Source organism: Canis aureus, chromosome 7 (genome assembly GCF_053574225.1).
Source record: "Canis aureus isolate CA01 chromosome 7, VMU_Caureus_v.1.0, whole genome shotgun sequence".
Lineage (NCBI taxonomy): Eukaryota > Metazoa > Chordata > Mammalia > Carnivora > Canidae > Canis > Canis aureus.
Genome location: NC_135617.1, coordinates 63,842,278 through 63,869,916, shown reverse-complemented (window position 1 = coordinate 63,869,916; position 27,639 = coordinate 63,842,278). Strand labels below are relative to the sequence as shown.

The window sequence follows — 27,639 nt, the reverse complement described above, 5'->3', positions numbered from 1 at the left end:
ACAGAGACCACTGATGAGAAGAGACAAATACATACGTAACCAGAATCCAAGTTTGAATGTAACTGCTTTGGAGTTCAGGAAGGAAAAGGTGGTCTTAGAATGGCTCTGAAAGGCTTGCTGGAAGAGGCTGACCTTGAGCCTGGGTAAATTAGACCAGGGTCCATAGGGTGGGTGGTAAGGAAGGGCAGTCCAGGTGAATTAACCGTGTAAGCAAAAAAAAAAAAAGAAGAGATGCAGTTTGCACAGGAAGCATAAGGTGCATATATCTCTGCTCTTTCTTTGATCTCTGATTCTGACCATGGAAAGGAAATACTCCAGAAACTTTAGCATAGGGTGCTAGGAATCTTGACTAAGGATGTTACTGGTATATGTAGACAGTGATTCTAGGGAAGAACCTTTGTTTAGCATTAGATCTGCAGGAATCTTTAGTTCCAAAGGCAGGTGAAGTGATGGGCATTGTTTCAAATTACCTTTGTATGTGCTGTCCAAGAGGGCAGCTGTGGCCACTTGGGGCTGTTGCATATTTGAGATGTGGCTGGTCTGAACTGAGTGGAGCTATAAGGATGGAATAAACACCACACTTAGATGCTTTTCTTTCTTTCAAACTCACTGATATTTTTTTCTGTTGATTACATGTTAAAATGAGTATATTTTAGATATTTTGGGTTAAATGAAATCTATTATTAAATATAACTTCAACTATTCCATTTTAATTTTTACTATGACTAGAAATTTCTTGAAAATACATTTGGCTCACATTGTATTTCCATTGGACAGTTCTGATCTACCTAAAGGAAAGTCTTCAATATTCTCCCTTAAAAGTATAGTGAAAGGGATATTGATATTCAAGACCCTTAGACTTTCTTAATATTACTTTCACTCTTTATCACTTTTGAAAATACAAAGATTATTAATAGTATGCTTTACTATCTTAATGCAAGTATTGCTTTTGATTTTGAAAAAGAAAGCTCTCAGAATAATTGAGTTGAAAAGCAGGCTATGTTTACTGTGGCCTATTAACTATGTCTTTGATGAGCCTTGGCATAGCTCATGAATCACGAGTAAAAAATCTTCAGTAAGAGAGGTTATTAGAGGCCATCTGGCACAGGCAAACCTACGGTGTTATTCCGAACTACCTATAGAATGACCCTAAATTTGATGACATCAGAAACCACCCAACTCTACTGCTTGAGAAGTGTGGGTTATCCTGATGGAGCCCCCAGACTTGTGTGAGTGGAGGAGCTGCCTCTGACAGGCACACCTCTGTAGCAAGCAGATCAGTAGCTCCCTTGCCATGGCATACTCTTCTTGCCAGGAGAGTTGCACAGCTTCTTGTCCTCATCAGCTCTCCTCAGCCTGTGCTGGGACCATGCCGAGGTTGGGGGAACCAGAGAATTTCTGGGGGAAAAACTCAAAGGGCAGGGATACTTGCAGGATGGGGGTAAAATCTAGGTCTATAGACTGAGTGCTTTGTCAGGCCTTGACTTAAGATGTTGACAAGCTTAAGAAGGACAAGGAAAGGAAGATTAGAAACCTGGGGTAAGAGGGTTAGGAACTAGCAAAGCAATGCAGGAAGGAGATGGACAGGGAGCAGGGAGCCTAGAGAAGGAAGGCGGAATTTGTAGAGACAAGTAGGGGTGGACACGAAGTAAGGGAAGCATGGATAGAGGCAGCCCAGGCTTGGCTAGATGTAAGGGAATGGGGGTGGTGGTGTAGGGCTGTATTTCTAGCCAAAGAAGAATTGCCCTATCATACTTTGATACTCTCTGGAGGAAGATAGTAGGCTGAGGGATAGGTTTGGGGGAGTTGCAATTTCCTGTAGCATTGAGTATTCTAATGTTAACCATCTCTGGGTTTTATTTCTTGTCTTTGCAGGATGAATTGGATCTCACCGACAAAAACCGGGAGGCTGTGTTTGCACTGCCTCCAGAGAAGAAATGGCAGATCTACTGCAGCAAGAAGAAGGTGCCATGTCTGACCCCTTCCATTGCCACCTCAGGGTCCCCAGCATGGGACAGCTCTTGCCTCCATGCTTGCTTACTCATTCAACAGATATTTATTATACACCAGCATTGTTCTGGGTGTTGAAGGAATTACCATGAATAAATCAGGGCAAAAAATTCCCTGCTCTCATGGCGCTGACACTCAGGGAAATGGGATTTGGTTTTTCAAAAACCCTTGACACAGGTGCCCATTGGGTTCCAGGAGTAGGGCTGCATTAAGGAGATTCAAAGATGACAAGTCCACACTCCCTTCTTGTGCCTGCCTGGAGAGTATGCCACCCTGTGTCACACCTAAGGGCAACTTTGTTGTAAGGACTCAGTCTGGGTGGGGGTAGTCTCTTCTGAATTTTTGGCCCCCACTCTGTCCCAGACTCAGCCTCACAGGGCAGGAGGTACATCGGGGTCACACATCAGCCCCCATGCTCTCTACCTACTCCTCCCTCTCTTCTCCTTCGATAAGAGATGTCTTCAGTCTCCTGACTGTGGTCCTCCTTAGGAAGAGGTGTGCCAGGCTCCAGTTGGGGCTTCATTGGATATTATCTCCTCCCCTCTGCTTCCCAGCAGCAGTGCTTTGTCTCCCTTGGTCTTTCTTCTTATGTGTATGCGTCTTACACATCTTTCTCTGTATCTCTCTTCCTCTCTTCTATTTTAGCCTTTCTCCTTCTTGGTCCATCTTCCTTGTCTCCCCTCCATCCTCCCTTTTTTCAAACTAGCAGCTTGTTCCTTTGACCTCAGAGTATAGGAGTTCGGGAGTTAGGACCCAGTTACTCCCACACCTGAGGCTCAGATCTGCTCTTCACTGGGAGAAGACAGGCAGGTCTGTGGCAGTTCTGAGCCTTCTGAGCCATTGCTCCTTCATGTTCCCTGAGCCTGTTGTTCATGGCTTTTTTTTTTCTTTCTTCTTCTCACCTGAGGGTATTTGTCCCATCTGGGGCTCCCTGACCTTATAAAATTGGAGGATTAGAATGCTACAACACTCTAGAATTGGAAGGAGCTGCAGAACAATTCAGTCTAGTCCTTTCTTCTGCATCTGAAGCAAGGATGGCCTCAGGAGGCAGTGGACTCGCCCAAAGCTCCCAGCCAGTTCTGGCCAGTGGCTGCACCGTTGCTAGAACCCAAGCCTGCTGGAGTCTAAGGGCCTGTGGCAAGATGCAGGGGCTGTGCACACTAGTCTAGTATACTTGATGCACATTTACTAGACACTGTAATTAGCAGAATACTGTGCTCTATGTCCAAGACTCTCATTGTGAGAAAGAAGATCTTTAAAAAGTTCAAGTCATAGGAGAAAGGAAAAAATGAACTTTAGGAGTAGTTAATCATGTCTCATGCTTCTCCACTTTCCAAATGGATATACTATGGAATTGATCTCTTACACAACTAAAATAAAAAATTTGCTGAAGTACAAGGACAACTTGTTCTACCTTCCAAACCAGATTACATGCGATATCCCCCCATACTTTCACATACCCCTCTTTTGTCATGTGGTGTTTCTTCTCTCTGAAACACCCTTCCCACCTGTCTTAGCTTCAATAATCTTTAATAATTCAGTCCTCTCAGAGACCCCTTATGGGCCTTCTGTTTTAGATGCTCCCACCCTGGGCTTCCACAGCCCACTATAAATGGTTCTACCATAGAATTTTACCCTGCCTCTGGCACTAAACTCTTCCATGGAAGACAGAGACTTACTTTGTATTGAGTACTTTCAGGGCTCAGTACAGTTATTGGCATGTAGTAGGTACTCCTTTAATGCAATATGGAATGGATAAATGATGAACTGGCAAAAGCAGGATCTATATATTTGGTGGTGGATTTGTTTTTGGTTCTGTGATCCCCTCCCCAAGGTCAGAAGATAGAATTAGGGGGCCTCAGTCATGAAGAGAAGTCACATATAGCCATGTGAAGTCACAAAGACCAAATCCCACTGGTCTAAAATTTGATTTTTGAGAAACAAACTGGTGAAGCTTGAGTAGATGTAGCCGAGGGATGCAGTGCAAAGTCCAGGTCAACTGGCAGGCAGGTGGTTTGTCAGTGAGGTTCTGGAAGGGGAGGTAAGTTTTTGTGCATATATGAAAGCAGAAGATTAGCAGAAGGCAGGTGAGAGGGAACGTCCAAATGCACCAGGGACAGGAAGGAACAAGGTGTGTGTAATACCCAGGGCCAGATTCCTTGGCTGGAAGAGAGGGGCTAGCTCTTCAATCAGCATTAATATTTATTCAACTCTCATTATTCTTGCCCATCCTTGGTGAGGAATTGAGGTTTTCTCTTGGAACCTGAAGGCTGGGCCAAAAGCCCTGTGCTCTGCCTCCAAACTACACTAACACCTCCTGAGTCTCTCCAAAACCCAGGAATTTGGGAGTCTCCCTCTTTTAGTAAAGCTACTGTTTGCTGAGTGCCTACCGTATGCCAAGGAACTGCACCAAATGCTTTATATTAGTATTTCTCAAACAATCCGAGAGAAAGACTTAAGTTCCAAACTATCACAAACTAATACTTCTGTAAAATACAACGAGAATGATAGCATTAGTCAAATTTAAAAGCCAGATATATGAAATGGAAGTGCAGATTTTTATTAAGTTCAACAGACATAGAATTATATTTTATTTAGAAGCAAAGAGGGAACAGATACAACAGGAAAAACATTTATATTATATATATTATTTATTGAAAGTGCATATATCTCTGTGATTTCTGCCCATGTCAATTGGCCAGTCACGAGATTCCATGTTCATTATCTGCATTTTACCAAGGAAGAAATGGAAGCCTGGAGAGATTTTGTAACTTCCTCAAAGTTATTCCTGTCTGGGTGGGGCTAGAAAGGAAATCTGCTGGCATGGAATGAGGCTCAAGATCTCAGGCCTATCTTCCAGCTGATCCATACAATCTTTCTTCTTGTTCCAGGAGCAGGAGGACCCCAACAAGCTGGCCACCAGCTGGCCTGACTATTATATCGACCGCATCAACTCAATGGCTGCGGTGAGCAATGGCTCTGCCCCTCTCCTGTGCCCACCTGGAAAAGCTTTGAGGGAGAGTGATCCTCCCTTGTCTTTCCCTGAACTTCACACCCTGCTCACCTGGGGATCAGCAAGCAGCCTTTGAGTTGTTCCTGAGATTTTCTTTTCTTTAATCCCTCCATTCTCTGTGTGAGTCTAGGCCATTTAAACATCTATTAACCATTTGTATATCATACAGTCTTGGGAAATGGGCTGAACCAATAATTCTCCTATTTCACAGACAAGGAAGGTGAAGTCTGGGACTGGGACCTGGGTCTTCTTAGAGTCTGATGCTCCTAGTAAACTATTCCTTGAGGCCTTACTCTCCCTGAGGCCGGAGTGGCTCCTGGATCACACCTGGCCTGGGGGAAGGGTGCAGGGAGCTTGGGCTCAGGCAGCACAGCAGAACCTCCGCCCCTTCCCACCTACCTCAGATGCAGAGTCTGTATGCCTTTGACGAGGAAGAGACGGAGATGAGGAACCAAGTTGTGGAAGACCTGAAGACAGCTCTCCGGACACAGCCCATGAGGTGACTCAGTGTGTTTCCCCTTCCCACTTCCTTCCACGCCCCTTCACCCGGTGGTCCCCCTCAACTTTCTGAAGCTCCATCCAATGCTCTGCTCCCATCCCAGTCCCTGTCCCCTTGCTGGCTCTACTCCTGGGCATCCCCTAGAGTTCCCTGCACTTAGCCCTACTTCCGGCCTCCTCCAACCCCTCTCTCTGAGGAGCTGGGAGGCTTTCAGAGCATGGGCATGTGGGGGACCAGGGGAAAGAACGTAGGAATGTGGGATAAGGGGATCCCTGGGTGGCTCAGCGGTTTAGCGCCTGCCTTTGGCCCAGGACATGATCTGGAGTCCTGGGAACGAGTCCCACATCGGGCTCCCTGCATGGAGCCTGCTTCTCCCTCTGCCTGTGTCTCTGCCTCTGTGTGTGTGTATATGTGTGTGTGTGTGTGTCTCTCATGAATAAATAAATAAAATCTTTTTTTAAAAAAAAAAGAATTTGGCATAAACCTCAGGTCCTGAAGAGCCATCTGAGCAGAAATTGAGGGCAGGTACTTGTTTTTCTTGAGAGAACAGAATGAGAGAGAGGGTGGCCTTATGGACAAGGTGTACAAGAAAGATCTCTGAGGATGAGAACCCCGGCCAGGAAGGAGGGCAGTGTGGGCAAGAGATACTCAGCCACTAGGGGGAGATGTGGTGTCTGTGGACAAGAGTCTACCACCTGCAGGAGTGATGCAGGCCAGGAAAAGCAGATGATTTTGAAAAGAAAGACCCTTACCCCTTCCTAGGCCACATTGCGCAAAGTTCCCAAGTGGGACAAGAACCACAGGTTCTCCTGGTGCCTGGGAGCTGGCTTGTGGCTGCTTGTGGGGACTGACTATTAAATTTCCAGCAGTTTTGCAAGCTGCTTATTAAACATAGCTATGATTAGACTATGATGTTATATAAACTTAAAACTAAGTAAATTATACCAAAACCAAAAGTAATAAATACTTAAAACTTTTCACTCCCTAATTACCTAATGATCTTACTGCATTTTGGTTTTATGTATGTTCTTTACTGTTCTATGTGGTCTTGAGTGTATACTCGTTGTATATGCGTGGTGGAAATGCAGCTGACCCTGAACAAGGTGGCTGTTAGGAGTGCCAATGCCCATGCAGTCGAAAATCTGCATATAACTTTTGACACCCCAAAACTTAACTACTAACAGCCTACTTTTGACCAGCAGCCTTACCAATAACATAGAGTTGATTAATGTATTTTATATGTTATATATATTATATACTGTATTCTTACAATTACAGAAAAGAAATTGTTAAGAAAATCATAAGGAAAATACATCCCTAGTATTGTACTGTATTTATTGAACAAACCTCCCGTGTAAGTGGATCTATACAGTTCAAATCCGTGCTATTCAAGACTCAAATGTACTATAAATGTTGCTTCGCTTTCCAGCTCCATGTTCAATGATGTCACATTGATAGCTTGAAATTAGCTATGCTGGGAATATTTATACTCTAGAAATTAGGAAACACTACAATCAGGCCTTTTTTTTCTTTCTTTAGAAAGCCGGTTGTTAAATGTCTACCAGCATACTGGCCTGCCTGTGTGCATTTATGTGTGTGCGTGTGTGTGAAGTAGAGGCCAATCTTTCTACTTTGGGAGCCAGAACTTAGAACCTTGGGAGAATGGGAGCATCTTAATCCCATTTGTGGTTGCTGGGGGCGGGGGGCTTGTATGGGAAGGGGATGCAGAAAGGATGAGGACATAGAGGAAAGGAGTTGATGGAAGGTTGCCAGGTTTGTCTCCCACTTCACTTTACTTTTCTTTCCCTTAGTAAAATTCTTTTTTTTTTTTTTTTTTTTTTTTAATTTTTATTTTATTTTATTTATGATAGTCACAGAGAGAGAGAGAGAGAGAGGCAGAGACACAGGCAGAGGGAGAAGCAGGCTCCATGCACCGGGAGCCCGACATGGGATTCGATCCCTGGTCTCCAGGATCGCGCCCTGGGCCAAAGGCAGGCGCTAAACCGCTGCGCCACCCAGGGATCCCCCCTTAGTAAAATTCTGTTTACAAAAGTTATACATGGTGGAAATTCTGCATAATACAGGAAAGTGTATAATAGAAATAAATAATACACATTTTAATGACTTGAGAGTATGTTCTATTTTATAGACATATTTGTATAATAATATGGAAATACACAAATAAAGTTGGGACCAAATGTATTAATTATATGCAACGGTTCCCTCAGCTCCATTTATGACATGTCCTTAGATCATTATTATTCTATGAAATCAAGTGTTCTAAGCCTTTTTGTGTGTTTGCGTGTATGAGGGCACATGTGCTATGGATGACTTTGGCACCAGATGAAACCTATTGACTGCTTATCAGAATGATATTTTTAAATAATAAAATAGATAAGATGAATAATAAACCAATTAAATTGAAATACAGTTACCAAATATGCAAAATTCGTGAGGTAGCAATTAATGTGCTTCTTTATGCTTTAAACAGTAAGAACTGGCAACCACCATGATTCTGAAGTGCTGATGAGTGGAAATGATAGTTTGAGACACCTGCAACAACTATAATTTGATATAAAAATAGCTGATTTCTTTGGGTAACAAAATCACAGATTCTGCGAATACCACTGTAGTTTATTGCCCACATTCAGCATAGAAAGAAATGATACATTTCAGGTAGAGGTTACCAAAAATAAAAGTGTAACTTCTTTTTCCCATCCAAGTTCACAGACCCCTGCACGTTAGCCATAGACCCCTTAGAGGAACACAGAGTCCAGATTAAGAACCCCTGAACAAGGGATGCCTGGGGGGCTCAGCCGTTGAGCATCTGCCTTCGGCTCAGGGCATGATTCGTGGGTCTGGGATCAAATGCTGTATCAGGCTCCTGGCAAGGAACCTGTTTCTCCCTCTGCCTATGTCTCTGCCTTTCTCTCTCTCTCTCTCTCTCTCTCTCTGTCTCTCATGAATAAATAAGTAAAATTTTTTAAAAAAAGGAACTCCTGAACGAAATGGCTGTTAATGCTTGCTTCTAACATTCCAGATAACAGCTATTTTCATAAGGATCCCTTGAAAAGGGCCTTCCCAAGCCTTGGTCCTGTGACCCAGTGACTCTGATGGCTGCCCTGTCTAGAAGTCCTCTTTGTCTTCCGACTGTAATTCTCTTAATCTCCATCCTCTCTGGAGATGAATTTCCAGGTTTAATAGCAATGATAATTATAGTAATAATTGCTATAAGCATTCCCTTCACGTATACACCATCACAGCTATGCAGTGACAGTCAATGACCTGCAAATACATGGTATTTAAGGTGCAAATAAGGCATCAGTCTCCTGTGAGGGTGATAGGATTTCAGTGCTTTCAGTAAACTCTCTAAATGAGCCACGTGGCTACTGTAGGTGGGACACAGGTTAGGGGGTAACTATTTGCAAAGTGTATATAGAATAACGTGCAGAGATGCCTGGGTGGCTCAGGGATGGCTGGGTGGCTCAGTGGTGGAGCATCTGCTTTTGTCTCAGGCTGTGATCCTGGAATCCCGGGATTGAGTCCTGCGTCAAGATCCCTGCATGGAGCCTGCTTCTCCCTCTGCCTATGTCTCTGCCTCTCTCTCTCTCTCTCTCTCTCGTCTTTCTCATGAATAAATAAATAAAACCTTAAAAAAAAAAAAAAAGAATAACATGCGAATTCAGGACACCTGTTGTGCTCATGGCTCTGGCCTGGACAGGTTTGTGACACGCTTCATTGAGCTGGAGGGTTTGACCTGTCTGCTGAATTTCCTCCGGAGCATGGACCATGCCACCTGTGAAAGTCGCATCCACACCTCCCTCATCGGTTGCATCAAGGCTCTGATGAACAACTCCCAGGGGCGGGCGCATGTGTTGGCGCAGCCTGAGGCCATCAGCACCATTGCACAGAGCCTGCGTACAGAGAACAGCAAGACCAAGGTGGCCGTGCTGGAGATCCTGGGCGCCGTGTGCCTGGTGCCTGGTGGCCACAAGAAGGTGCTGCAGGCCATGCTACACTACCAGGTGTATGCAGCTGAGCGGACGCGCTTTCAGGTGAGGGGCCTAGCAGAGGGTTTATATACAAAGATGTAAGGGACCTTAAGAGATATGAGTTTGGCTGGGAAAATGGACTCCTCGCTAGACCGTAGGTTTCTTGAGACTGGATTGTTGGTCTATGGCTCTACATCTCTGAGCCGGGTGCCTGGCTAATTACAGCGGCTCAGTCAAATATGGAATTGAGGGCAGCCCGGGTGGCTCAGTGGTTTAGCGCTGTCTTCGAACCAGGGAGTGATCCTGGAGACCCGGGGTCAAGTCCCATGTCAGGCTCCCTGCATGGAGCCTGCTTCTCCCTCTGCCTGTGTCTCTACCTCTGTGTCTCTCGTGAATAAATAAATTTTTAAAAAATTTAAAAAATGGAATTGAATGCAATTGCTAGGGCCAAGATTTTAAGCCCTACGGCTGGCGCTTACCATGGGGACCTGGGGAACAGTGCTGGATGCTTAGGCCATACTATTCTTTTTTCCTCTCCTTGATGTGCCCCAGAAAAGGAATGAGATAGTTTAGTATCATGTGTCTTATGTAGAGTAAGTATCAATAGATGTAAACTGTCACTACAAATACTATGGTTTGTCTACCATAGACCAAGTATCATTTTTAGACACTTACCCTGTGCAGAAAGTGGCCCCTGACCCTTTGTAAGAGATTCAAAAGAGGTAAAAGGCAGTGTCTGTGCCGTCAAGGAGCTGGGCAGGAAGATTTACGAGCCATAAACAGTTAGAGCTGTAAATAGCTGTTAAGTGCTGAAGCAGCATTTTGGCACTGCCCTACAAAATAAACTAAGCCCTGGAAATGAGTGGAGAGGAAGTAAGGCAGGACTGAGACTGAGCTGTAGAGAGGCAAAGGATGCTTCGTGGAAAAGCTGAGCTTTCTGGAGGGCCCAAGGTAAGCTGGATAGATTGGGTAAAGCAAGCATATGGGGCAGGCTCGGCAGCTGGAATGGTGGGGGCACTGGCAGAGAGGCTGGGTATGTGGGAGCCTGAGCCCACCTTTCCTCTCCTGTCCTGCCTTTCATTCCAGACACTGCTGAATGAGCTAGACCGAAGTTTGGGCCGGTATCGGGATGAAGTGAATCTGAAAACAGCCATCATGTCCTTCATCAATGCTGTCCTTAATGCTGGAGCTGGAGAGGTGAATCATCTTCTCCTTGCCCTTACTGTTCCTGGACTTTCTGGATCCAGGGGAGTGTGTGCAAGAGGGAAGGGGCCGAGACCGCTTGTTGGTGTGACTGTCACTACCATCACTATCTTCGGATTATCTTTATCAACTCTTGCCTCCTTCACTTGGGGCAGAGAAGGAATAGCTTGTCATGAACCTTGCTGTCATGAGGGGCTCTTGAGGAGTTTCTTGCATGGGTTGCATTGTGCATTATGTGTCTCCTGGACAAACCCCAAGCTTGGCTAGCTGATGCTGGCTTAGGGTGGTGGGGGTTCATTTATGGGAGGAGGGCAAGTGTGGACCCTTCTTTCTAAAGACCTGCTCCTGGACTGGTTTCTGAGTTGGCTGGCCATGCCCTCTAGCACCTTCTGTTAGGAGGTATGGCTTCTGATTTTCCTAACTATGGGGTCAGAATGGGGTTCTCAGACCGTAAAACTAGCAACAGTTGAAGAAGAACTTGAAGAGCAGGTTAACTCCCCAAATTCTAAGGGAACCACTTACCTCAACCAAGATTGGCTTGTTAAAGGTCAAAAGGGGCAGTTTAATAATCTCTACCTTTCCCTCTTTTCTGTCAGCATACTTTTCTTGCATCTAGTCCTGATAAGCTGAGTTTGGTGAGGTGGGTTTAGTGAGTTTGGTTTGGTGAGGTGAGGGAAAAATCTGTCCCTAAGGCGCTGGCATCATCTTTGTTGATACTAGCTATACTAATCTGTTCTGATTAGTTGGTAACCGTACTTCATCAGATAATTCTTAATGAGTATCACCCCTATAGGTAAGTAATATCATTCCCATTTTACACATGAGGAAACTAAGGCTTTACAAAGTCACAAAACTAGTGAGCGTCAGAGCAGGGATTTGAACCAAGACCTGTCTGAAATCAAAGCTTATGTTCTACATTATTCTATCGTACCACTCTTTGATGCCAAAGGCTGAGAAAACTGGTAAGAAATTTGAAGGAAGTGAAGCAGGAAACCTAATAGGAGCAAATAACAAGGTCAAGGGTATCTCCTCCTGCCCTTGCTTGGAGCGCTGGACTTGAAGCAGTTCCAGATGGGTTGCTGCAGGTGATAGGGTAGGACAAGGACTGGGGTGGGTCCACTGGGGACTCTGGTGGAAGAGCCACAAGCCAATAATTCTTGTTCTCCCTGGTGATCCCCAGGATAATCTGGAGTTCCGCCTTCATCTACGGTACGAGTTCCTGATGCTGGGGATTCAGCCTGTGATTGACAAACTCCGGCAGCATGAGAATGCCATCCTGGACAAGTAAGGCCCAAGCCACCCATCCCCACTGCAGATGTATGGATTACCTAGAGGTAATATCTACTCTACTCTATCCCCCCATCCTATCTAGGCATTTAGACTTCTTTGAGATGGTCCGGAATGAGGATGACCTGGAGCTAGCCAGGAGGTTTGACATGGTGAGAAGCCTGCAGGGATGGGATAACTGCATGGGGTCCTGGTGGCCCCACAGCCTCTCCTCCAGATCCCATGTGGTCGGTCCAGTGTTGGTTGGCCTCCCTGGTGAACGGCCCTATAACCAGGTCCTACTTCTGGAGCCTGGAAGTGTGTTGGCTCTGGGGGCCTCACCTGGCAGGCCTAACCTGGTAGGGTATCTCCTCTGCTGGGAGATCACAATGTCCAAAGGAAAGAGAGCCAGTTCTTAAACATGATTATTCTCAAATGCCTCTCCTAGACGACATTCCCTCTGCTTTCCAGCAATTTCCTGAGTCCTGTCTCCCTATCACTTACCAGATCATGCTTCACAAACCAGATTGTCTTTTCATTTTGGCCTCAATAACCCTGAAAATACACAATTCTACTGCTTTAATATCATATTATAAAATCTCTATCCAAATGGAAACCTCCTTCTAGTGGTGCTGCAGTCACCAAGCACCAACCCATTATACTGTCACAAAAGCCTGGGATTTACAGGTGGAGAGACTGAGATTAGCTTGCCTGTGGTCACACAATGAGAGAGTAGATCTGGAATTTGAACCCAGGTTGTGTGGAACTATATTACATGGTCTTTGAGTTGTCTATGCCCCTGACCCCTTCCCTTAGTTTGAATCAGTAGTTCTCAACCAGGAGTGACTTTGCCTCCTCCTTCCCCTGTGGACATTTTTTGTTGTTACAACTGGTGCAAGGAAGATGCCACTGGAATCTGATAGATACTGACCAAGGATGCTGTGGAATAGCCTACAGTGAACAGGACAGCTCCCCACAACAAAGAATGATTCTGGTCCAAGATGCCAATAGTGCTGAGATTGAGAAATCCTGCTTTATATAATTAGGACATCTCCCTCCTCCTTTTCTCTGTGCCTTCCTTTTTAAGCCCGGGAACATCATCCTGGGGAATGGGGCTCAGTGGATGGAAGTAGGGTTTTCTCCTCTCTTCTTCCTTCCCATTCACTGTGCCCTCCATTCTCTCAGGTCCACATCGACACCAAGAGTGCTTCCCAGATGTTTGAGCTGATCCACAAGAAGCTAAAGCACACTGAAGCCTACCCCTGCTTGCTGTCTGTCCTGCACCACTGCCTACAGATGCCCTGTGAGTAGCCTGCAATTGTCACCTCTTCAGCCAGCCTGGGCCCTGGCTAGTGGAAGGTTGAAACAAGCTGTCAGGAACCCCTGGGTTGACGAATCTGACTGGGTCTCTCTTTGTAATGCCCCCCAGGAGGCCTGACCACAGGATCCAGGCCCTTGTTCTTCCCTCCTTCTTTGGGGTCAGGACATCCATTGTCACCCAGGAGAGAAGCTGATGACTAGGCCCTGAAGAGTGCTAAGGTCCTGGTCTACCAAGCAGTAGCTTGATCACTGCAAAATCAAACAGCTATCAGCTTATGACAGGGGACTGATCCATCCTCTTGGGGAGCTCCAAAAACAAGTTTTGGGGAGTAGCACAGATGTAGACTGAACATGCCTTTTTTCAAGGTATATCAACTCCTCCATCCCTACCTTGTGAGCTCCACTTTAACATACTTACCCTTGTGTCTCTTTGCAAATATCAAAGGTCAGCATCTAAGCTTAGCAGATGCTAAGCTCTTAAGATCCAGGTGTGCACAGTGACTGAATAAATTGCACATGATTACTAATAGCCACCCTAGCATGCAATTTGAAATGAGCTGTAACTGTACCATTTGGTATTTAAGCTCTTCAGAAAATTGAAAATTTGGAAGACTAATATGGCCAACCATCATGGTCAATCTAGGCAGACTCTAGTGGTGGTGATGGTGGCACTGGTATTCATGTTGATGATGGCAATAACTACAACTTACTGTATGCCAACTCTGGGTCATGTGTGATGCAAGGCCCTTAGGCATAGCATCTCTAAACCTCAAAATGACTTTAGGAGTGGGCATTATTATAACCACTTTATAGTGAATGAACTTGAGGCTGGGAAAATCTGTAGATATGAAGGAATTTTTGTTTCTTTGTGGTCATGGCCTTAGATGAAACATGTTGTACTTCTGTGAGCCAGTGACCTGGCTTTACCCTGTTTTCCCAGGTGAGAGGTAAATGGAAAACTATGCTACATGGCAAAGCCTGTGTCAGTGAAGTGATGGAAAGGAAAACAGATACAGTGACCTAGACCAGGAAGGTATCCATTCTCTAAAGTTCAGTCCAGAGATCCGCACAGAAGATGTAGGAAGTCCCTGAGAAACCCAGCATCTCCTCTCACAGGGTCTTATGTGTTGTGTTCCATGAACATTGACCATGGATCTCTTCTGCCTCAACATGGGGTTTTGCAGACATAACCTTCCCATTGTAAGCATTATGGTTTGACTTAGAGGTCGTCATCATGCTGGTTGACCTCCTTTGGTGGTCAGTTGAGAGAAAGTACTTGGGATCAAGAACTGAGGGATGGGGACTTGTGGCTAGCACATGAAAGGAAGGTCCATGTCCCACCAAACCTTGATTACAGAGGATGGGAGCAGGGCCCTGTAAGATCATGCACAAGCCTTTGCCTTCACAGTTCAGGGTCACCTTCACTGAGAAATCTGCCTGAATTCCATTAGCACTTCTCCAACCCATTCTGACTCTCTCTCAGTGCATACCTGTAATTAGTTTCCATTCATCTTTCACTGTAGAACAACAGCATAGATAATCCTAAAACCTTTTCCTTTTTTAAAATTTCCCTGGAGTCTTCATTATTTAGCAGGTAATATTTTGGAGCAGATTTACTTTCTGAAAGGTACTGTTTTTAGATAATGGAAAAGGCAATTTGCATTCCCAAGGCATAGGCCACTTAGGGTACCTACAGGGAAGAAAAGCAACCAGTAAGCACTTTAGGGAGTAGAGAAATGTGTAGAGAATTGACACATTCATAGAAAGTGAGTTGCAGATCATCAACAAATGACCACATTTGCGAATCTCCATCATCAGCATCAGCAGCATCATTGCCTCCCCTATCAGACTGGGATCTTGCCAACAGAGGAAGAAGGCATGCTTCACCAGCCTGGGCCCAGGCAGTGACTCTAGGGCAGGGTCCCAGGGGGCTCCAGGGCTCATTAAAGTTATGATGTCTGTTGTCCTCCCTCCACCCCCAGACAAGCGGAACGGTGGCTACTTCCAGCAGTGGCAGCTCCTGGACCGCATCCTTCAGCAGATTGTCCTCCAGGACGAGAGGGGTGTGGACCCTGACCTGGCTCCCTTGGAGAACTTCAACGTCAAGAACATTGTCAACATGTGAGCAGTGGCCAGCTCCCACCTGTCTTCCTCCTTCTTCCCCATCCCTCTCCTTCGTGGACTCTCACAGTGAAACCTCTGCTCCCTCTCGTAAACCACATGCCTCCAAATGCACCATAAGAAACATGTCCAATATGGAGATGTTCCATATAGGCACTGTTCAAACGTGGCTGCTGAGCACTTGGCATGTGGATAATGTGACTGAAGAACTGAGTTAAAAACTTTATTTCACTTTAATTGAATTCAGATAGCCACATAACATGGCTAGTGACTACCATATTGAACAGCACAGGTTTATTGGGAGTGTACTCAGCTTTAATGATCTACTGCATGGAGTGGATAGAAGAAGAATTTAAACATATTGATTACGGTCTGTGGACTAACCAGTCTTCCAACTTGCTTTTGTATGATCCATGAGCTAAGAATAATTTTTACATTTTAAAAGAGTTTTTAAAAACAAATGAGAGGGGCACCTGGGTGGCTCAGTGATTGAGTGTCTGCCTTTGGCTCAGGTCGTGATCCCGGGGTCCTGGGATCAAGTCTCACATCAGGCTCTCCAGGAGAGTGTGCTTCTCCCCCTGCCTGTGTCTCTGCCTCTCTCTGTCTGTGTCTCTCATGAATAAATAAATAAAATCTTCAAAGAAATAAAATCAATAAAAACAAATGAGACTATGTAACAGAAACTATACCTGGTATATAAAACTTAAAATATTTATTCTAACTCTTTATAGAAAATTTGCTGATCACTGAAATCGAGCATGGCAATTTGACTAAAGCTATTGGATAAGGATGTCAGAGCCTAAGGTCTTCTGGCTTTTCTTTGACCCTGTGTATAGAGAAACACAGAGAACCAAGTTTAAATTAGCAATAATCAGATGTTATGTTAACACTAATTTTTAATTTTAAACTTTCACTTAATTTTCTTTTTTAAGTTTTTATTTGATTTCCAGTTAGTTAACATACAGTGTTACTTTAGTTTCAGGTGTGCAATATAATGATTCAACAATTTGTTACATTGCCCAGTGCTTATCATAAGTGCGCTCCTTAACTCTCATTGTTTATTTCACCCATCCCCCTGCCCCGCTCCCCTCTGGTAACCATCAGTTTGTTCTCTATAGTTAAGAGTTTGTTTCTTGATTTGTCTCTTTCTTTCTCTTTTTTTCCCCCCTTTGCTCATTTGGTTTGTTTCTTAAATTCCATCTGTGAGTGAAATCATAATGGTATTTGTCTTTCTCTGACTTACTTTGCTTAGCATTATACTCTCTAGCTCCATCCATGTCATTGCAAATGGCAAGATTCCATTCTTTTATGGCTGAATAATATTCCATTGTATATATACACCACATATTCTTTATCCATTCACCAATTGATGGACACTTAGGCTGCTTCCATATCTTGGCGTTTGTAAATAATGCTGCTATAAATGAGAATCTGAACTAGTTGCCGTTTAAATAGATAAATTGGCTCTCAAGGATTCATCGTGTCAAATTCCAAAGCCAGGTAGAAAACAATTTTTGAACTACTCATGCTACTGTTTTCACTTGTACAAGTAGTTGGGTATTCATGTAGTTAATCCCACTGGTACACTGGACAAGTGCAACTAGCAAAGTAATCAAAATGCAGCTTTATTCTTATTTTTATTTTTGTTTTCTACTAATTCTTTACACTATTTAGTGGGGAAGCTTTTCCTCTGCCAGAGGATGAAAATGCATAAGGTTCAATGTTTATGCCTCTTCTTGGGCAATGGAAGTTCTAAGATCATTTAAAGCCATAAACATAGTCTCAAATCTGCAACTAGAAGAACTAGTACCAGATGTGAACCATGTGAATTCTAGATTTGATTTAGCATTAAATCTCTTTGCTGGGCTGGGGCTGGAAGCTACAGTGGGAAGGGTGTGTGTGATGACCAGCTTTCTTTCTCTGTTCTGTTTTTCTTTTAACCCATTCTACACACACACACACACACACACACACACACACACACACACACACAGAAACACCACCTCTTCTATTAACTAACCAGTTTCTAACCCTTACCAGAGGCAGTATGGGGGCAGGAAGGAGCAGCAGAGGGAAAGGTCTTGTATTATTAGGTAACTTAATAGACAGGCTTCCTATCCTTTGGCCTTGGCACATAGATAGAGACATGAATTATTTCTGAGATCTTCTGAAGTTCCTTGTTACATGCCTCTCACTATAAAACCCTGGTCACTGGCCATGCAAGGCCTTTTTATCCCCTAGGACTGGTTGTTATCATCCCTTCCATCAGCTCCTGATTCACTGGCAATTCAGTGCACAATGGCACAATGTTAAAGTGTGCAATTTTCTGCTAGGTGGACATCTTGGACAGGACTTAAAATGGCATCATCCCAGTATCTCCATGATGCTTTTTTTTTTTTCCATGATGCTTACATCTGGTTCATGAGAAATCCTGGTACAATCTCTACCAACAAATTCCAGGAGTGCTGGATGGTCCCGGCACAGCACCACTCCCCTGGTTAATGTGTCTTCAGTCTTTGGACCTGCCTGGCCCCAAGTCAGGCTCCAGTCCACCATGCCTCCCTTCCAACATCAGGGAATGTGGGTCAGAACTCTCTGAGTGTGTCCAAAGAAGCCAGTGGATGATGGTGAAGGAGGTAGCACCCCCAAGAAGGATGGTAATGACTCTCTCCAAAGAACTCTCTTCACAAATTACGTCCCCTCTCATACCCTGTTCCCTCTTTATATCCTTGATTTGATTGAGGAGGCCAAGAATCATGAATCTAACTCTTCCATGTTTTCAGAGTTACCAAAAGAAAATGATTATTAGCTATGGTTTTCTTTTTTCTTTTTTTTTTTTAAATTCCCCTGGCTATTCAGGGTCTTTTCTGATTCCACACAAATCTTAAAATAATTTGTTCCAACTCTCTGAAGAAAGTCCATGGTATTAGGATCTCACACTGGGATTTCATCTCTATTACACTTTGGTGTCTAGGTAATAGCTTAATCCCCATTACAAGATTTTTTTAATAATAAATTTATTTTTTATTGGTGTTCAATTTGCCAACATACAGAATAACACCCAGTGCTCATCCCATCAAGTGCCCCCCTCATTACAAGATTTTGACATGAGTGAGGACTTTCTGTGATCTAGATACATCTCCTCTTCACCCTCAACATACTCATTCAGTATTGCTGGTATGGGTGATTTCTCTTATTCTTACACATTGGTCTTTGGAAGCCTGGGCCATGGTGGCACCAACATTTTGATCTCTCTCAGTGCAAAAAAAATTTTTGCAAAGTAGTACAAATCATCAGACAACTAAGGGAAGCCTGAGATTTAGTCCTAGTTCTACCATTAGTTAAGCTGTTTTCTTCAAATCTGGTCTCAAGAACTTCAACTATATCGCAGAGTGGTTTAATCATAAGTTATTTAAAGGTCCTTTTAGTTTGTGTAGTCCACAGAGAGACACATGAGAACTGGCTAGGGTTGGTGACCTGGAGAGACATCTGGAGAGTCCAAATCCTAGCCTCCTTGATATGACTGAACAGATTGGAGATCAGGGAACTGATGTGGGGAATAGGGGAATGATATGTCTTCTGGGAAGTTGTGAGCCAATAATCAACAGACCTTTCCCTGTACTCCCTGCCAGGCTCATCAATGAGAATGAAGTGAAACAGTGGCGAGACCAGGCAGAGAAGTTCCGGAAAGGTAGGGGGCTCTGTCTAAAGTTACTTCATGCTCCACACAACCCCTCCCCTGCCCAGCCCAGGACCCATTAGAGGTGGACACACACATATTCATATTCTCTCTTTCCATTTCCTCTCCTGTCCCACCCCCATCCCAGAACACATGGAGCTGGTGAGCAAGCTGGAGAGAAAGGAGCGAGAATGTGAGACAAAGACATTGGAGAAGGAAGAGATGATGCGGACACTGAACAAAATGAAGGACAAACTGGCCCGAGAGTCCCAGGAGCTGCGCCAGGCTCGAGGACAAGTGGCAGAGCTGGTAGCCCAACTCAGTGAAATTTCAGTATGTGGACACATTCCTTTTACATATTGAGCTGAGACCTTCAGGATAGGGTGGGAAGAGCAGGTGTGGGGAAGGGCTAAGTACCCCAGAATGAAGGAGAAGTGAGAGGAGGACCTCAGGCCAGGAGAGAAGGGAACTATGAGGTTGTAAGGGTGGCTACCTTTGTGTTAATTAGAAAAAAAAAAAAAAACAAAAGACAAACAAACAAAAAAAACAATGCTCTTTCCCCTGGGTGACACTGTCCCAGGAAACACACCTAGGAAAGCAGAGTGCAAGTATGATTTTGCCCCACCTCCCTGTACAGCTGGTTACCCTTGCGCAGGTAGTGGCCTACATGACTATATGTATCATTCCTGCTGTTGCATTGTGATAACTATGACTTTGTCCAGTGTTATGTATGTGTATGTATCTGTGGTTGTGTCTATGTGCATGTTTGATATTTAGGATACATAGAAGAAATGGGGGGGGGAGTAAAATGTAGGAAGTGAGAGCAGGATTGGGGTTCTAGTGGAGATGAAGAATAAGAATAAGAAAAGGAATAGTGTGGTGGGGATCTGAAAGGCATCATTCATTGCTGATGGCTTCATCTTTTTTAATTTTTCTGTCTTCCCACAGGCAGGACCTGTATCTTCCCCACCTCCCCCTGGGGGCCCACTTACCTTGTCTTCCTCAATGACAACCAATGACCTGCCTCCACCTCCACCCCCTCTCCCATTCCCCTGCTGCCCCCCACCGCCACCACCACCTCTTCCACCTGGTGGGCCTCCCACTCCCCCTGGTGCCCCACCTTGCTTCAGCATGGGCCTGCCTCTCCCTCCAGACCCCTGCCCCAGCAGTGATATCCCACTCAGGAAGAAGTGTGTCCCCCAGCCTTCCCATCCACTGAAGTCCTTCAACTGGGTCAAGCTGAATGAGGTAAGTAACAAAGAAAAGATCAAGTGGGTCCATTCTCTTATAGACAGTGCCAGTCAGCCCCTGGATTGCCTGCCCATTGTTTGTAGATATCCTCTTCCGGATTCCTTCTTTGGTAGGGGTAAGTGAAGGCACAGTAGATGCAGAAGGTGGGATTGCTGATGCCAGACAGCTCACTGCCCTCTAGGAAGAACATCTACACTGGGAGGAGATGGCTTAGCATGTGCCAAGGCTCACATGGGGAAAGCCACCTACAGATGGAATTTGTATGTGCTGAGGGTTAATGGAGTGATGTCAATACCAGAGCATGGGCCAAGCAGGGTCAATTTCTGACAACACAATGGCTGGGCTAGAATTTTAAGGCTGGCATCTATTTGAGGAAAAGGGTGGAAGATACAGGCAAGGATCCTGGGCCAAGGTCTAAAGATCAGGGCAGTGTGTTCAAAGGACTGAAATGTTGAGGCCATGGCAGGGGACATGACAAAACCTTTGCCATGAAAAGTTTGATGTCAAAATGTAGCCGTTTTGGCATCCTCCCGGAAGAAGGTAGACACACTGGGTACTTTAATAGATGCTCAGCAGTGAGGGGCCCTCATGAATATTATCCACTAATATACTCCCGGGTCCACGTGTAGGAGTTGATTCCTCTGTTGGACTCCCATTAGTATGGAGTAGAGATTCCTTGGGTTGCATTAGACTGCTAGTAATTTAAGGCTAGTTCCAGCCTTACGGCCAGTCAAGCCCTGCCTCTGGTTCTGTATTAAGTCCTATTAGGACCTGTGGCTTTGTCCTTGACATGTAAAGCATACATGGTAACTGAGTTCAATTAGCATGACCTATATGCACACTCAAGCAGCAGCCTTGCAGACATCACTTTGGACCTGGAACTAATGGACACCTCTGAGCTTGTTGTATGAACGTCTTGGTCTAACCCTTGGAGGATTCATAACTGTACCATTCTATGCAAGCTTAAATGAGCTCAGATGGAGACTCAAGTGGGAAGAGATATGAGATTGTGAAGTAGGTGGCCAGCTATGTGTTAGCTGTCTCTTCTAAAGGTAGACCAGCTAGCCAGTCAGTCTGAGGGCTGCCTTATATAAAGCTTTTTTTTAGGAGTCATGATGGATAATAATAAAAGGTGAAATAAGGCATTGCCCTGTAAGACTTTGGATCTGGCAAATTAAGAATTCTGTTCAAGGAAACACCTAGAGATCCTGGGGAGGGACTGAAGGGGAGGTTCTAACCTCTAACTAAACCAGGTTTGGATCTAACTAACTTTGCAATCTTCAAAAACCACTCATTTTGTACCTCAGTTTGTGAACAAATCTAAGATTCGTTCTACCTTGTTTTATAATCGAGGTGGAAAGACAAAGCATGAATATAACCCATTCATAGTCTCCTGGGCCTCTGATAACCTCTTCAATCTAAGTTGGTAAAACTTTAGAGCCACCTGTTAGCAGAGTTTTTGAAGCCATGTGGTTGACATTGGTGACAACTGTACTGCACAGCTGAGCCCTGGGGGTGCTTCTCCACGGTCATGAGGCAAGACCAAAGGCCACAGGCTGTGTGGAAATGTTCACTGTTCATGATCAGAAAGAATGTATATACATTTTTGTGATAAAATTTTTTTTTATCTCCTGTACTTATAACTTTAAGGGGTTTTTTTGCTTTCTTTTAAAAATGTTTAAATATTTTTACTGAAGAATAGTTGACACACAATGTTACATTAGTTTCAGGTGTACAACATAGTGATTTGACAACTCTATATGTTATGCTATGGTATAGTATTTCTATTTTTAAGTTTTTGAGAAATCTCTGTACTGTTTTCCACAGTGGTTGCACCGGTTTGCATTCTCACCAGCAATGCATGAGGATTCCCCTTTTTCCACATCCTTACCAACACTTGTCATTTCTTTTTAATTTTAGCCATTCTGACAGGTGCAAGGTGTTCTCATGTGGTTTTAATTTTTATTTCCCTGATGATGAGCAATATTGAACATCTCTTCATGTGTCTGTTGCCATCTGTATATCTTTTTGGCAGAATGTCTAGTTAGGTCCTCTGCCCAGTTTTTAATTGGATTATTTGGGGGTTTTTCTGGTGTTGTGTAAGTTCTTTATATATTTTAGATATTAAGCCTTTATTGAATATATCATTTGCAAATATCTTCTCCTATTCAGTAGGTTGCCTTTTTTTTTAATGATTTACAGTTTAAAAAAGGTAATGAAAAATTGATTAGGCCCCTCAACAGTTAAGGAAGACAAACAAGCAACTAATATTTTTGCAACATTTTCATCAAAGAGAACTTTGTTCTTTGGCTTTTCTCTGGGTTCCAGTAATAATAAAATGTATATAAATTTCTCGGAGACCCAAGGCAGACCAGAGGTTCATTCCTCAACTGGAAAGTATAGATCTGATAGAATGGATATTGGGGAGGATTTCTCAGTTGTAGACATTTCTCAGCCAGGAGTGGGTGGAGGGAATTGAATAATATTTGTGAACCTATTATCCTACTCCCAAGCTTTTAATCATGTGACCAGGAGTTATTTAATCATTTGGGCTTCAGGTTCCTGATCTATAAAATGGGGGTAATTATGGCATCTATATCAAAGGATTGTTATGAGGATTAATTGACATATGAAGTACTGGAAGAGTGACTGACTCAGAAATTCATAATATTAGGTGAGTTCTTGGTGGCACTACCATGCATGTCTTAAGTGTGTTATTTCACTTAATCCTTATTTCAACTCAGTAAGCAAGCAACGCTGAGACTCTGTGTCCTTTTATGTGAAATGAAAAGAGAATAGTACCCCTCCGCTTGCCAACAGTCTCACGTAATGGTGAGGCTGAGAGTGCAAGCCAGCTTGCTCTGTCTGACCCCAAACGCTCAATGAAGGAAACAGTGAAAACTGTTTTTGGAACAAGATTTCTCTGGCATAAGAAGCATATATGTCTCTAGATCCCCAGGGATCTAGACTGGAGGTGATGAGATTTTAGCCAGAGTGATGCAAAAATTAAAGTCAGGGACTATTCTACATGGTGGGCACATTAGGGTGACTTGGTGAAATGTAGGATGTGGAGGATACTAGGAAATGGATTATGGCTCCAGAGCTCAGCTATACCTCCACAGAGAGCGGCATATGGGGATGGGGTGGAGTTTGGCAAGAAGGGCAGGAGGGCTGGGCACTTAGTCTATTCTCGCAGGAGGCAACTCTCCCCAGTGTTGACCATCCAGCTCTCACATTCCAGCCCTTTCTTCTTTGCCTGGCCTCACCAGGAGTAAAGAACAGTGGCAAGCTATACCTGTGCGGGCTTTCCCATAGAACCCACCTCCACCCCAGGCCTAGACTCAAATGGGGAACCACTTAGAGCTTTCCCTGCTCTGCTTTCCTGATTCACTTCCCCCTCTCATCTTCTCTCTGCCTCCTACATACACCATTCCAGGGGCCTGGCTCCTTTCCCCAGTCCCCTTCCCCTACCCCACGCGTGCTCCTGTGTGTACACACACGCACACACATACACACGAACACACACACACACACACAGTGGTTGTTTCTGCCATGAAAAGAATGTGTCTGTGTTGGGTTTGGCCAGTTGCCTGTATCCCTTGCTGTTCTGAGCTTCCCAGCCCGGCATTCCACAAGAGGGTCCCTGGCCTTAGGAAGGCCACAGGAATGTCCCCGCCCCCCTGCTCTGGCCTAGCCTCCCCTTTCCAGAGTTTAAGAAAATAAAAGTGAGTGAAAGGTATGTTTCTCTCTCTAAGCCTTGCTGAGGGGGAGATGGAGGGAGGAAGGGCTGGTGGCCTTAGGAAGGTTCCTCAGCTGCCCTACAGGCAGGGGAAGGTGGGAGATTCCATTTTAAAGGGCAGCAAAGCTTGGGATGAGGCAAGGACTCTTGGGAGGACAGAATTGGAGCACCCTGGGAGGGGCTGTGCTCTCTGCCCTCTGAACCATTGTCAGGGTGCTGTGAGACCACTGAGTTGTTCTCAGTTTCGCTGATGGATCCTCCTCCTGAGTTGGGGGTTCAGTGCCAGGGTCCCACACAGTTAGGGCAGTGCCTAGGTGGAGAGACCTTAGAATATAAATCCTTGGACCCATCCTAACCATGAGGGATAGGCTACTTTCCTTGGGTCTCACCAATAGGAAATTGTAGCAGTGTTGCTGGTCTGAGCAGTCACTCTAGGGGCCAGGATGTCCCAGGCTTTGGCATTTATCCACTTTCTGGGAATCTGAGAAAGTGGAAGGAAGACCCCCACCCCCACCCAGGAGAGCATGTGACCATCTCAGATACAGGAAATACAGTATACACTAAGGATTTGAGGATCTTAAATATGTGTGGGCACTATTCCTTGCAGCGACTCTGGCCAACCCTGACCTTTAGGGATTGTGCCCTGAGAACATTGGTTTGGTTTTGTTTTTCTGCAAGGAGTTTAATACACTCTTTCATATTTGCCTACCCATCATTCAGGCACTCCATTTTATTTCTGGAACCCGCTTCTATGTGGCCCCATGAGAAAGGGAGGACAAAGAGGTTGTCTCTGGCCTCTTCCCTGGAATAGAATATTGAAGGTTTGGGGGAGACGAATTGACCCCCTTCTGAAGGCCTGAAAGCCTGACTACTATAGTTTATGCAGCTGGGAACAGGTGGGGTTAGGGAGACATTGGACCTCTCTACCATGAAGGAGTTGAGTCAACAATTGGGTCTTCTCCCTTCCCTGAATCTTAGGAACGTGTCCCTGGCACCGTATGGAATGAGATTGATGACAGGCAGGTATTTCGGATTCTGGATCTAGAAGACTTTGAAAAAATGTTTTCAGCTTATCAGAGGCACCAGGTAAGACCTTGCTTTGCCCCCGTCTTCTTGGGTCTTGACTTCCAGTTTTGACTTCACCTATGCCCATTGAACCTAACCCTCAACCTCACCTCCCTCCCACCCTTCCTCCCATCCATACTGAATGATTTATTCCTTTTTAGGTGTCGTGCTTTACTAGGGACATGGATCTGAATTATATACAGTGCAGTAGGGGAAATATCCTATTGTATTATAGTTCGGGCCCACAATTATGTGTATTTACACATCAAGTGATGAAATAGTGTATTGTCCATTTCTCTTTCATCTTGGAGCACTGGAAATGGAGTCATAGGCCCTGGCCACAGTTGACTCCTATTTTCTCTTTGGCCCCAGGATTGAGAGACTACACCTAGCTGGCGTGATAAATTTCAAAATTGCTTTCTCCAGCATGCTCTCTCAACTCCTCAAGTCAGTTAGCCAAGGATGTCAGTGTTTCAAGGAAGATGGAGCTGCTCCAGATCATGTTAGGGGGTTAAGGCTGGGTCTGGGCCTGGGCAGGGCTGTGAGAGCCCTGGGCTTTGCTCTGCAGTCACTATTTACATATGGCTGGGCAGTCAGCCTGTTCTTCCTGCAATAGGAGGGGTGGGAGGGGGACAGAATGCAGGGCATTTTGAGGTAGTGCCGGTGGGCATTGCCAAAAGTGCTGAATCTTGGACCTTGTCCTCACATGGATGTGCGTCAAGAAATGAGTCGGGGCCAAGGAATCTGCACTGTATCTAGCACATCTGGGTGCCCTCCCCCCAAGTCCAGCTTGGGCATTCCCAGCCTCGGGACTTTAGAGTACATTCTCTCTGGCCTCCCTCTGAGGGTTGTTTCCTGTCCATGCTGTGCCACTTTCTCCAGTCCCCTCTGCCTGAGCCCAGGGTGCCAGCCCTGAGAACATCCCAGGTGCCAGTGAGTAGGGTCTGTGCCTTACTGGACCTGGGCAGCAGCTGCATATTGTGGCTGGGCTCCCCACTGCTTTCTGCCAAGTTCAGACCTGTGGGTACATGAGACTCCTCTTAAAGGCCTAGCCAAAGGGACAGAGTTGGAGAGGGACTCTGGTCTGGACTCGGCATTCTAGAAAAACCAGATGGTTGTTATTTAATTTAATTGCAGGTATCAAGGCATGGGATTCTTTATCCTAATTCTAGGCAGCATTTTTAGTCCCTGCCAATATCAGGCTGGCATGGCCAATAAGCAGCAGATATGGCTTGACAGTAGTGGAAAGGAGTTGTTCTGAACCCTTAGTGCTCCTGTGGATCAGGGCTCCTGACTGGGATGAGGGAGCATGTGCAAGGGGTTTATCAGGCATGGTCAATCACATACCTCCCGCTAGTTAGAGTCTTCCTCTTGGCCACGGTTCCAGGCCAGACCAGTCTCCCACTCAGGGGTTAAAACAAACTAGGTCTGAGGCCAGTTTGGTGACTGGAGAAGAGTTAAGATGGAAATACCCCTTTCGTCCCCATCTCCTCTCTTAATCCCCTGTTTCGGTGCTGGTCCTACCCAGACTATTGTCACTTGATGGGTCACCTAGACTCAGGCTGAATTCATAGCAGCAGGGCTGGAAAGCTCCCAGGGGCTATGTGGCCCTGGTCCCTGGTGGCCTCTTCCTATCCTGGGTCCCAGGGTACATAGCTTGGTAGGGAGGGGGATGTCCTATGACCACAAAGGTCTTCCTTCTATGTCTTACTCAGCTCCTGAATTAGTGACTTAAACTCCATTAGGGTCAGGAAGGGAGAATTGGGTGTGGGCCCTGCCCCCTTAGCTCCCTTAGAAATCAAAAGACAAAGGGAAAGGGGTGAAATCCAGGAACACCTGCATTCCTCTGCCTTAATGAATGCAACTTCCACATGTTTCTGGACCCTTCTGGTTGTATCTCCTCTCCTATTTGGAAAGAGGACGTCATCCAGCAGTAGAGAAATGCTCTCTGCCCTCTGGGGAAGAACAGGGAAAGAATAGCAGCCAAGGCCTGGGGTTGGGAAGCTTGGGGTCCTGGCCTGCCCCAACAGCCTGTCCCACCAGGCCCAGGTCAGGAAGATCTGCCTGCTTTCCACTTTGGCTTCTCTGAGTGCATGTCTGCTAGAAGCACCTTTTGTCCAAGGCTAATTGCCAGTCTCCATCTCCAACCATGTGGGTCTCATTGGGATGGGGTGGACAGAGTAAATGCTCAGGGGTCCCCATGTCCCTTCTACTGTCCATGGGTCCCTGAACCTCTTGGCTAACATTGTGCATGTTTAATTCTCTGTTGGCTGTGGCTGCTACCTGCCTAGGAGCTGATAACTAATCCTTCTCAGCAGGTGAGTCACTCTTGGGGCTCTGGACACTCTAACTTTTAACCACTGTCCTGGGCTGCTGCCCTGTATTGGCCAAAAGAGGGCTTATTCATTCTGCCTTCTACCTTTATGACTCATCCCTACAGGCAACATGGGAAAGATAAAACAGAAACATAGGGGAGGGAAG

The 27,639-nt window shown here is 45.2% G+C and overlaps 1 protein-coding gene across 6 annotated transcripts in view; it reads left to right on the top strand.

The window, feature by feature from the left end:
- DAAM2 (dishevelled associated activator of morphogenesis 2) overlaps positions 1-27,639 on the top strand; it is a 115,618-nt gene that overhangs the window by 66,375 nt on the left and 21,604 nt on the right. For 5 of the 6 annotated variants that reach the window (XM_077904130.1, XM_077904131.1, XM_077904132.1 and 2 more), the window contains 14 exons: positions 1,876-1,965; positions 4,902-4,976; positions 5,428-5,522; positions 9,244-9,577; positions 10,601-10,711; positions 11,898-12,001; positions 12,090-12,156; positions 13,169-13,286; positions 15,286-15,424; positions 19,057-19,115; positions 19,252-19,436; positions 20,052-20,351; positions 25,072-25,179; positions 27,450-27,476. In XM_077904130.1, coding sequence (XP_077760256.1) covers positions 1,876-1,965; positions 4,902-4,976; positions 5,428-5,522; positions 9,244-9,577; positions 10,601-10,711; positions 11,898-12,001; positions 12,090-12,156; positions 13,169-13,286; positions 15,286-15,424; positions 19,057-19,115; positions 19,252-19,436; positions 20,052-20,351; positions 25,072-25,179; positions 27,450-27,476 — 1,812 coding nt within the window. The remainder of the gene's footprint in view (positions 1-1,875; positions 1,966-4,901; positions 4,977-5,427; positions 5,523-9,243; positions 9,578-10,600; positions 10,712-11,897; positions 12,002-12,089; positions 12,157-13,168; positions 13,287-15,285; positions 15,425-19,056; positions 19,116-19,251; positions 19,437-20,051; positions 20,352-25,071; positions 25,180-27,449; positions 27,477-27,639) is intronic. The other variant, XM_077904136.1, reaches the window with a different exon arrangement.